Raw genomic sequence first — 11,834 nt, 5'->3', positions numbered from 1 at the left:
AAATATAAATTTAAATATAAATATAAATATAAATATAAATATAAATATAAACAAATACAAATTGTATTTATACAAATACAAATACAAATACTGTATAAATCAGTACTTGTCTTTACCTGAGTTGTCTTCCATGACGGTGTAGATGAGTTTGCAGACCCTCAACAGCGTTGTGACCTTCTTCTCTGGCGAGTACAGTTTACACATAGTCTGGAACCTTTGCTTGATCTTCTCTAACGCGACGGGATCCGGGGGCTGCATCGCAGCAACGCCCATCTCCTGGGGCTTCCGTGCTTTGGCCAGCGCCAGGTTTTCCTTCAGCTCCCGCCACGCTCCGCTGCGCTCTTGAATTTCCTGCAGGGCAGTGCTCAGCACTGATTTCAACGGCTTCAAGACACACTTGTGCATCGCTTTCTCTAGAACTTGATCTGAGGAGCACAAAAAAAAAAAAAATGCGAGTTTAAAAAATTGAAAAAAAAAATGAAATATGAATACAGTTTTATAGTTTGTAGTAGTGAAAGTGATGTAATGAAATCTTTTTCTGTAATCTCTCCTCTACCAAGATTACACCAAGCTAACTCTGCTAACACCGTTAGCCTTGGTTCTTCCTTAGGCTTCAATAGGAGATCGAAATATTGCAAGTTAAATTACTGCAATCTAAAGCAGGGGTACCCAACCCCCGGTCCGGGGACCAGTGGCGGTCTGTAGGTCATTCGGTAGCGGCCCACAGTGGGACACAGTGACAAAATGTACTTGAGTTTTACTAATATACTTCATTCAAAAATAATCAAAAACTAACAGAGTAAAGTCTAAAACTATATTTATTTTGAAAATATATAGTATTACCGGTTCGCAGTAACGGCCGATGGATCCGTCGTACAAAAAAACGGTTAGGGACCAATGATTTACATTGGAAAAAAAAAAATTACCCACAATACATCCCACTCCCTGTGACCCACTAAAAACAACAGAGAGGATTATTGGTGAGTGTTTATATTGCGTGTTTTGTATGGGTACCCTGTTTACAACAGCTTTCATTGCAGACACATTGTGCAAAGGTCAGCATGTCAAGCTCATTCAGTAACTAACAGCAACTATGTCACCATTACACAAGGTACCACAGGAACACAGAACCAAAACACAGTACTGCTGAGCAAAGACTATTTTTGATGTTGTGGGTTTTTTTTTTTTTTTTTTTTTTTAATTCAGCACAGCTTTTACTTATGTTGTGTTGCATCTAGACGACAACACACACACACGTCAGTAACACACACAACGAGGTAAAGCTGAGGCGAATTTACCCCGACGGGCCGGTCCATCAGCTTTTTATTTTTGACGCACAAGAACGTGAGGACAAGGTGGCGTGAGGAGACAGCTGTCGTGGCTGCTTCCCAAACAGCAGATTTTCACTTCCTCATTCTGTCACTGTGTACTTACAGCTGCTGAGGGCCTAGTGCGTGAGTCACCGTGAATCATGTTTTTGTTTAGACCAGGGGTGTCAAACATAAGGCCCGCGTGGCCAAAAACCTGTCCACCGGGGTTGTTTGATCTGGCCCGCTTGACGAATTTTCGAAAATAAGAAAATGCACTAAATCTTTTTTTTTTTTGTAAAATTATATTTCGTTAAATGTGAAGAAGTCATAATAAATATCAAATACACTTGTACTTGTTTGCATGAAAACAAAAGGGAAAGACATTGACTTGTTATTTATAGTTATGAATGTACTGGTCCGGTCTAATTAGGGGAGGAAACGGGGATATTTTCTTGCGGTGTGTCATAATTGAATGATTTATATTAATTGGCTTTGTGAATGTGATACCTGAAGTATTTTAGTTGTTAACTTCCTTGTCACAGCGGTGGAAACCACCTGTGATTTAGAAACGAGCCACCAGCCAAAAAAACACGAAACAAGGACACAGTGGATGAACTAGAAAACGTGTACGAATGTAATCTAAAGAATAGTACTGCTTCCTTAAAATAGTTTCTAAGAACTTCCATAAATCAGATTTTCAAATAAAAGCAAAACCCCTCAAGACCTCAGTGTTCAGTAGCATGAATGAGTCATGTCTAATTGCTAGGTGACAAAGTTCATGCTAGCGTTAACAATTAACAGTATATACGGTAGATGTTTTTCCAATGCTAAACTGCAAAACATTCAGACCCCGGGGGGGGGGGAATTTTTGTAAAACTTCCACCAGGAAACGGACTATAAATCGGGACTCAGGGCGAAGTCTAATCACATGCTCAAACGCGACCTTTGGAAAAAAAACGACAGGAAGTAGTAAAAATTGACGACCTCTACCTTGACCCCATTCGCAGTCGACGACAAATTATGTAGCTAGCCGGAACCGGCGCAAACGAAATCAGGGTCTAAATGAGCCGCAGAAGCCACAGAGCATGCGTATAAAACTGTAAACAATGGCTAAGGCTAACTGTAGCATAACAAATAGCCGGATTAGCCTCTTCAGCATGGACAGAAGTATGGTTTCTGCCATTGTTGTTATTGTGTGGCATTGAGGGAGACGCGAGCGTCTCGAGAGTTTTCAAATCTCTCCACTGAACCCGTAGGCGACGAATACGCAGTTCTCCGCCCCAACACTCCGTCTTCGTCTAAAAGAAGGCCAAATCGGTGCTATAGCTCCGGGAACGTGAGCCGTATCGTAGTCGAATCGTCGCCGTCTTAACAGGGCCACAAATTTCGTGGATTTCAGTTCCTCACGATCAATTTGACAAATGTGTCGGTTAGCTTGACAGACAATTGTCAACTCGATTGTTTGAGTTACATATCTGCAGTATCTAGAGCAGGGGTGTCAAACTCATTTTGGTTGAAGATTTAACCCCCTAGCGGACCGATTTTGGCCCACGGGCTGTATGTTGGACACCCCTGACCTCGACTGTCAACCCAGTGCTGTTTGTGCTGGTGTGAAAAATGAACCATTTCCTGACAAATTACTAAAGAACCTGGAGTACAAGTGTAACTGTATGTTTTGAAGAACTTACCAATCTGCTCTTCAGGAATGAGACTCTCAATTGGCGGCTCCATCTCGGAGCTTTGTCTCAGGTAGCTCTTCATTTGCGTCATGAACTGCCGCAGAGTCTGCAGCAGCTCCACACCAGAGGTGTATCCCTGCCAGGCCTGTGTGCCCGCACCTTCGCCCATGTAGCTCAGGTGATCCTGCACCAGGCAGCCAAAGTATGAGCCCTTATCTCTGGACAGTTCCACAACCTTACGGACCACCCTCTTCTCCGGCGTCAGGAGTGAATTAAACACACCGCTCATCTTACGCAGTTGCCCTCGCAGAGCCTGCTGGATGACCAACGCGCTGGCGCTTGAGCGACGATGAATCCGATGTCCCGGTGGCACCATGGTCACCTCCTGGTCCTGGTCGCTTTCGAGGTTTATGCCGTAGTCGGGATCCTCGTCGTCCTCGTCGTCCTCGTCGTCGTCTATGCTGCTGTACAGCAGGTGAGACGACGGGAGGGAGAGAGGCAGGTAGGTGTTCAGTTCGGCCTCAGTTGGAGGGCTGGGGTCGTGAAAAGGAGGAATCGAAAACGTGCCGGAGAAATCTAGAGAGTCCGAGGAATCTGTGGAGAGACTCATGTCACTCAGCCGTTGACCACCACTGCTGGACTCGCCGCCGGCTTCTGCGTCTTCTTGCTGCGTCTCTGTCCGATCAGCTCTGGTCATGACTGAGCACTGCGGAGGACTCCCGGAAGTGTCTTGTGAGGCGTTTTTTCGACAGCTATTCTGGAACAGCTTGGCCCTGTGGAGTGCCTTTTCAATAGTCTGTTCCTCCAGTGCAGCATCTTCAAGGCTGGACGACAAGGATGACACTTTGGATTGTCGCGGCGAAGAGGACAGAAATGAGAGCGAGCGGGGCGGCGAGAGCTTGGGGGTAGATATGGGGAAACTGATGATGGGTTTTCTTGGCGGGGAGGACGAGGGACTGATGCTCAGCGACGAGCCTAAACGAGCGAGATTGTCCCTGGTTGTTTCTTTCGTTCTCTCCTTGGAAGAGCCGATCCAGGAAATCTTCTCTGGCATGCTGCTCTGTCGTACGGTGGGAACACTCCGGCGTGCTCCAAAGCGGGGAGGGGGCGGACGAGGAGGTGGAGACGATGAGAATGCACCCAGTTTCTGACAAGTGGCCGGTGGCTGAGTCTTTTGTTCGAGTAGCTGCGTAGTTTTGATAGGATTGTGCGGTTCGGTTTGATCCAAGTTGGAGGCCTCGGGGTAAGTGCCGCAGGATGGATGTTCCTCGCTGTTTATCTCTAGGCTGTTGGTAATCGGTTTGTCCTTTAGCCTTGCGGTGGTAGCACCCGGATCCTGGTTTGATTGGTTGCTCTTTATAAAGAGAGGGTTGATGAAACACAGGGCTCCATTGGACTGGTAACAGTCGAGCTCAGCCGGGGTGCGGGTTTGAAGCTTGGGGCACTCCGGTGACCAGGAGACTGGTCGTTTGGCAGGGAAGGGTGGTCTTCTGGGAGTAGCTTTCCCCGGCAACGGCGCTACGCGTCTCGGCTCATGGTTCAGCTGAGTGTCCCAAAAACCTATTTATGAGAGAGAGGAAGTGTATACGTTTGTGTGATGGAAAAATGGATTGTCGCTTAAGAGCATCAATGGAATTCATAAAGATCTACAGCAATGTATTTTTTTAATTTCATATGTTTTTAATAAAAATAAAAAAAAAAAAAGGGAAGAAGACAAAGGGGAAAAAATGAAAACAAACATGGTTTGTGGGCAAAGTCGAAGAGTCGACTTAATAATATTTCATATACATTCATTACAGTTTGATTTATTTTTTTATATATACACTATATGAATACATACATATATACATATATACATATATATATATATATATATGTATATATGTATATATATATATGTATATATGTGTGTGTATATATATATATTTATATATTTATATATGTATATATGTATATATATATATGTATATATACATATATATATATAAATATATATATATACACACACATATATACATATATATATATAAATATATATATATCCTACAACATAATGTGATACTTTTTAATAGGTTGAACCTTATGCATGCCAGGCTGGAATCCTACCGATAAGCTGCGGTAAAATAATGTCCACAAGACAGAAAAAAGTAAAGAGAATGTGTATATATATATATATATATTTATTTAAATATTCAAAGATTCTATTCAACGTCACTGTGTCAGGAATCAGTCGAATCCCAAACACTTGGCCTTAGTTCATGCCCAGCGATTCAAAGTTACACATTAACGTAAGGAACGAGTTACAGCGTGAGCTAAGTTTACTAAATAAACACACCAATCCACAGCCCCGAATCCACACACACACACACACAAACAAACACCAAAACATATCGCCGTCCTCTAATCTGTTCGTCTCCCTCCTGGATAAAGCAGAAACGATTCACTAATACTTCACAACAAACCTTTTTTAATTCCACATTTTCTAGAGGATATATATATAAAGAGAAGTGAAAAGATCTAACACGAGACTTCTGTCTGTCCCTTTTCCGAGTTGACGCTGTACCACACAGAGCTGCTTCCACTCACACTGAGGCTATTCTTGTTCACGCCGAACGGCGGAGAGTAAACACTGACAACTTACTGTGATCCCCGAGGCTCCCTGACAAACACAGCAGCAGTTGATCTCAGACATACTCGGCTTGTGTGTCGTCCCAGCGCTGCGTATGCACAAGTTGAAAGGGAACGGATTCTCTGCCCAGCCCACGCTCTTCGTGTGCTATGACTCACTCTCATTAATGTGTGCAGACGGGCTCTTAGCACTCCCTTCTTCCTCCTACTCCTAAAGTCAAAATGCAGCGTCTTTGTTCTTGGACTTGTTATCTCTCGTGCTTGGAAATGTATGATTGCGGGAAAAAAAAACACAGTAGGGGATGTGTAGGGAGAGAGAGAGAGAGAGGGAGACAGAAGAATGGGGACAGAGAAAGAGAAAGAGAGAGAGAGGGAAAGAAGAGGCGGGGGAAAGAGAGAGAGGGAGAGAGGGAAAGAAGAGGGGGGGGCTGGAGAGAGAGGGGGAAAGAGAGAAATAGAGAGGGGAGGAGATAGAGAGAGAAAACATGGGGCAAGAGAGAGAAACAGAAGGCATGGTGATGGAGTGTGAAAGTATGACAGTGTGTGTGTAGTCTGCAGAAAACCAAAGATACCAGAGAGGGAAGAGAGAGATGACAGCAAAGGCTAAAATCTTCTTTTTACAAGCAGCCAGACGGTCGACCATGCATGTAGATTTTTAGGCAGTTCCCAGAGGTGCTTCTTTCTTTGGTGAATACAATGCAAAGCTGGGTTGTGTCTCTTTCTGCCGCTCATCGTTCAACTTTTCCCTCTGTCTTTTCTGTCTGTCTCAGATGTCTTCAGGTCATCTGCTGCTCTCTCTGAGTCTCTCTGTGTCTAATTCTCATTTCTTTTCAATCAATATCATTTTCACATTTCTCCCTGTTGTTCTGTGCCCTCTCTTTTCTCCTACTTCATGCAAAGCTGGCAGCAGTTTCGGGGGCGAATGGCTCGTGTGGTGCTGCAGGATGAAGACATAACCACCAAGATAGAAAATGACTGGAAGCGGCTCAACGCTCTAATGCACTACCAGGTAAAAACACAAAAGGATTTTGGTTCAAATGTTTTTCCAAAAAAGCCCTGTGTTACATTTTTATGGAGATTTTCATTTCTGGGTTGGTTTTATTATGGAAATGATGGCAAACACTGAGCCTGGCCAAACTTTGATGTTTCCTGCTGTTGACTTTCATGCAGCCAATTTTCAGCTCCTCATTTGCATGTCCATGTCGGTGTAATCCAAATGGCTGTGAGAGTGGAGGACAATTACTGTACAGGTGTCATGGAGATGAACTCTTCACATCTCCACAGCTACTTTGCCACCTCCCTGGAGAGGAGCTGCTGAAAGCAGGAGGGCAAAATGTCCCTGCCTCCGTCTCCTGGCGGTCCCCTTACTCATATGCTGATAACGGCGGGTCTCGCTGTGACTCTGAGCCTCTGTCTTTCTTCAATTCATGGCTCACAATTAAAGGGCCCGTAGGCTCACCCTTTTGCCCCTTATTAAAAGGAGAGAAAAGTAGAGACCCTAAGTGGAGGAGAAGTTTTGCATTTCCAGCGACTTCACGACTGCTGAAATTTTAAATTCAAAGAGGAGACTAAAAGGCGAAAGGAGAAACAGAGTTTAAATGAAAAAAAAGAAGTCGATGAGGGCTGAGGAAAATGGAGAAAAAAAGGAAAGGGTCAGGGAACATTTAAAATCATGCCCAGCAGACTGTCATTAGTATGACCCTGCTAACAGAGCGTACCATGTGAAATCCTGAGTTACTAGTAAAGAATAAATGTTGATGCAGCTATAAGGGAACGTCAGAAAGTTATTTTTCCATTAGAGAATTTCTTCTTTGTTCAATTCTGGGAGACTCCAGATCATAACCTGCTGTTTTTTTAAATTAAGAGCTCCCCAACAATGTCTCAAAGGGATTGTCGACAATTTATATGTAAAAACCCATGCAGAAAAGGAATAAATAAATATGCAGTAAGGAAAAATGAACTGAGTCAAAATAATAGTCGGTTAGTCAAAAAGTTCCAATATAAAGATTGAAGATATGGAATTATTGATGTCTTTCACACAGATGTTCCTTTTGACTATTTTTCAGACTTAGGCATATTTGACAAAAATACAATATCTGAGATGACTGGGGGGGGTGTCTTTAGTGATTGCAATCAGACAACTTTGAGAATTTCAACATTTGTCTTAGAACGTTTCACTAAGACTGAGTGAAGCTTGTCGTGAACATTTATGCTCTAATGACATTTTCTCACCATCATTTTTCATCTTAACCCTCTTCAGTGTGTCATACCTTGTGTTTATCCTGTTTTATTTCTGTCTCCCTTTGAGTCCCTTCTCTCCCCTCTTTTTCTTTCATCTCTACTTTTCTTTTGTCTCTTTTGAAGCAGCTTAATGTGTTTGTTTCTGTTGTTTCTCTTCACAAACACACATGTATTTGTTTTATGTTCTACCTCAGTCAGATCAGATACTTGTTTTGATCATAGTTCTGCATAGAACAGAAGGGCAAACATTAGAACATCAGAAGAGAGGCTGTAGGGCGTAAAAGCTGGTGGTCAGATACCCGAGACCATCATAAGTCAACACCAACATCATTAACAGTTCTATAAGGTTGTCTTAGATCTGCAGAATTCACACTTTTTTTTTCTTTCTTTTTTTTTTTAACGAAATAAGTCTGCAAAGCTTAGGCCGGATCCTTCCAGAGCGAAAGCTAAAGAAGAGGAGAGATAGGAAATTGTTCATTTCTCTTCTGAACAAAACACATAACAGATAAAAACAGAAAAAAAAACAAGCTAAAAGGTCAAGACAAGTTTTTGTAGGGATGGCTTGATACAACTTTTTCGAGAATCTATCGATACCGATAACAATCCGATGCTTTTTTCCGTCTCCAGCATGTCGCAAGCTAAAGCGCCAGTGTTTATAGCATGTTGCGCAAAGTTAAGTTGAGCATTTTCGCGTATTGGATCAATGTGCTATTTATTTTTTCGATGTTCTATCCTGGAATTTTGACCAATATCGCTCCGATACTGATCCTGATTATCGGATTAAGGCATCCTTAGTGCTTTCGGTACCAAATTTTCAACATGTAGTTCTTTGTTACAGTTAAAGTATAAAGTCATGGACTTGAAAACAGGTCGCACCAATAAATTGTTTGATCACAATGGAGCACAATTACAAAATTCCAGACAGGCAAAAACACTGTGTACGTCAAGCTAACGTCACGTACTGCAGCTATTATATGGTATCCTCTGTGTAGGAAATGTCTGATGGTACAGTAGTAAATGCTGGATTACAGAGAACAGAAAGAGAGAAACAAGAGCTGATGTTATGTGCACAAATCTTTTCTCTTTCAATTTCCTTAAAATTACGACTTCCTCTTAATCGGTAAAAAGGAAACGGCAACTCGAAGAATATCAACAATGGGAAGGCAGTTTGTCTTTGTAGTTGTGGAACTGGTGGGCAATCGGAGGTAGGGGATTTTGGACGACGAGAACCTAATTCCGCAGTCTTACTTTGTGTTTAGGAACTGTCCTGAAGCTGAACACAAAGGTATACATATTTTTAAAAAAAAACAGTTTTTAAAACTCTGGCTTACCCAGCATGCAACTGTTTTCGTATCGTATGATTTCTGCTGATCATAATACAATCAAAAAATGCTGGCGAAGCAGCCAAACGTGATGTGGCAAGTACAATGACAAAATGTAAAAAATGAGAAACATCCCGCTCTGGATAGAGTAAAAATAGCGACTGCACTTGTTCACTCAACCTGTAATCTATTGGGTGGGTGTTTTTTCTATGAACGTCTCAATTACATCTAAGTCCAAATTTAGTCAATGCAACTTTTTTATTTTTTGTAATTTTTTTTTTACTTCTCGTTAAGATGTATGTTTTAGTTTTGGTTAAATTTATTTTAAATACATTTATTTAAAAATGCAATGTGTATATGTAATATATACACATATTTTTACTGAAAAAAAAAATTGTATATCCCGGACAGTTCGCTAGCTGTTCATTAACCACAACAATGAATGATATTATTCATTAAATGTGATTTTACAACAGATTAGAGTGTTTTGTAATTCATTAACATCTACATAGTCATAGTATTAAAAAATGATAAAAAACACAACGTTTACTCCAGAGTTCAGCTTTGTTCGATCACGTTTGAAAGCGTTGGTTGGCTTACCTTTGCGTGAATCTCAGGATGAGACAGTATTTCCAATTTGAATTCTTGTTTCCACTGACATTAAAACTATGTATATCGGTCCTACCGTGTAAACGCGTTTCGCTATATCTCGAACTGATTGTTCCCGCTCAGGTAATGTGTGGACAGCTCTGTTTCAAGTTTGAACAACTGTGTCGATAATCAGTTCTCAGATCTGATCACAGAAACCAGACTGCGATGTGGTTTCCAAACACAACTGTCCACATTCCTGACTTGCAAAAACCCCGACGTTCATGCCTTAACGTCTCCCTCCTATGTTCTGTCCTCTGCCCTGTTGTAGTTCCTGTTCTGCTACACCGGCGGTCCCTAACCTTTTTTCTGCACCAAGGACCAGTGGGCCGGTACCAGCTGTTACCGCGCCATCGTTGAAGGATGATTACATTTTCAAAATAAAACATCTTCTAGACTTTATGGTGTTAGTATCAGAGTCTGAGTGACCCGTTGTTCTGAAACGTTGACAGATTATCTTTGAATGAAGTAAATTAGTAAAATTGAAGTACATTTATTCACTGTGTCTTACTGCGGCTCGGTACCAAATGATCTACGGACCGGCACCGGTTTCTCGGACCGGGGTTTGGGAATCCCTGTACTACACTACACGATACCTATGCATTAATACACAAGTACTATACAGTGCATGTACACTGGCTGCCCCTCCAGAACAAACATACATATTTACTTCAGTGAATATATATACATATACATATATGTGTATATATATATATATATATGTAGAGACACATATATATATATATATATGTAGAGACACATATATATATATATATATGTGTCTCTACATATATATATATATATACATATATGTATATATATATTCTTTTACCATCATCTCAATTTAATCATTTTTTTTAAATAGTTCAAAATATACAATTGTTATACAGTAATTCATATATAAGGGGTACGCACTGAGTCCACAGAGAGTTCCACAGTTTTCATTGTGATTTTTTTTTTTTGAAAACCACAAAAATATATCGTTATTTATCGATGAATACGCTGTGTTTAGGGCATCAATATCCACAGTAACAGTTTGTTCCTTCACCACACATCATCAATGTACATTCACACCCATCACCTCTATTCTCCGTGGACCAAACCAATTAGTCCACCAATGGGGGTCTGAGTCATTCTCATTGTCTGACGGCTCCTCTGTTTTTTTTCCAAAATACTAATACAGGGGTCCTCGATATACCGTATGTCGGAGTTCCGTTCCTGCAACATGACTGGGTTACAACAAGTCTGAACTCACATTCTGTACATAAGTACAGTACTTGTGTCACTCCCCATCACTAACACAGTGGTAACATCATAATCATAATCTTGGAGCCATAATGAAGGGGAAAATGTGCACAAAGAAAGCGAATGTGAACTCCATCTTCCATGACAGCGCCGCATGGCGACGTTTCCATCCCCTCGGCTCGCCAACTAGTTTTCACAAGTTTGTTCAATGCCATACGTCGGAATGATGGAACAAGAGCTTAAGGGCGTTGGTGTCGTAAACCAAGGACCTCCTGTAATTTCAAACTCACATGCCTCTCATCTGTAACTAATTTTTGGAGCGGCAGCTTCCGTACCCTGCCATTTGCCTAAATTCGTACGAAACGAATAATAACAATAATAACGATAATAAAGCAGAAATGATGTCACTAGCCAGTAAACAGTGCATCTGATGACAATGCGTCATGTGTGGTTTATTCAGTTTAGTCAGGAGCAGAAAGGCTGAAGCAGGAGCTGCTGATTCAGCACAGCCTGTTTTCAACTAAATGACGTAGACATAAAAAAAAAAGAAGCTGATTTAGTCTTATTTCTTAGCAATTGCTGCTAAAAGTTCGACGAAATCATGTGAGCGAGAGGCACGACAATTAAGTAATTTATGATTTTGCTGTTAGTTAATCTATCCAAACTATGATGAACTGCACATTTGCGGCAGCTTTCTGTGCCTTTTTCCATCACAAACCATTTTTGTGCAGGAAATGTGTAGCAGGAGAGGGAAACAAACG

The 11,834-nt window shown here is 41.5% G+C and overlaps 1 protein-coding gene across 1 annotated transcript in view; it reads right to left on the bottom strand.

The window, feature by feature from the left end:
- LOC103387734 (ras and Rab interactor 2) overlaps positions 1–11,834 on the bottom strand; it is a 25,136-nt gene that overhangs the window by 7,186 nt on the left and 6,116 nt on the right. Inside the window, exons 6-8 of the mRNA XM_025060959.1 lie at positions 8,260–8,304; positions 2,999–4,549; positions 117–425 (exon numbers count right to left, since the gene is read on the bottom strand). Of these exons, the coding sequence (XP_024916727.1) occupies positions 117–425; positions 2,999–4,549; positions 8,260–8,304 (1,905 nt within the window). The remainder of the gene's footprint in view (positions 1–116; positions 426–2,998; positions 4,550–8,259; positions 8,305–11,834) is intronic.

This window comes from Cynoglossus semilaevis, chromosome 12, assembly GCF_000523025.1.
Source record: "Cynoglossus semilaevis isolate Cse_v1.0 chromosome 12, Cse_v1.0, whole genome shotgun sequence".
Classification (NCBI taxonomy): Eukaryota; Metazoa; Chordata; class Actinopteri; order Pleuronectiformes; family Cynoglossidae; genus Cynoglossus; species Cynoglossus semilaevis.
This window is presented reverse-complemented; position numbering and strand designations above follow the sequence as displayed.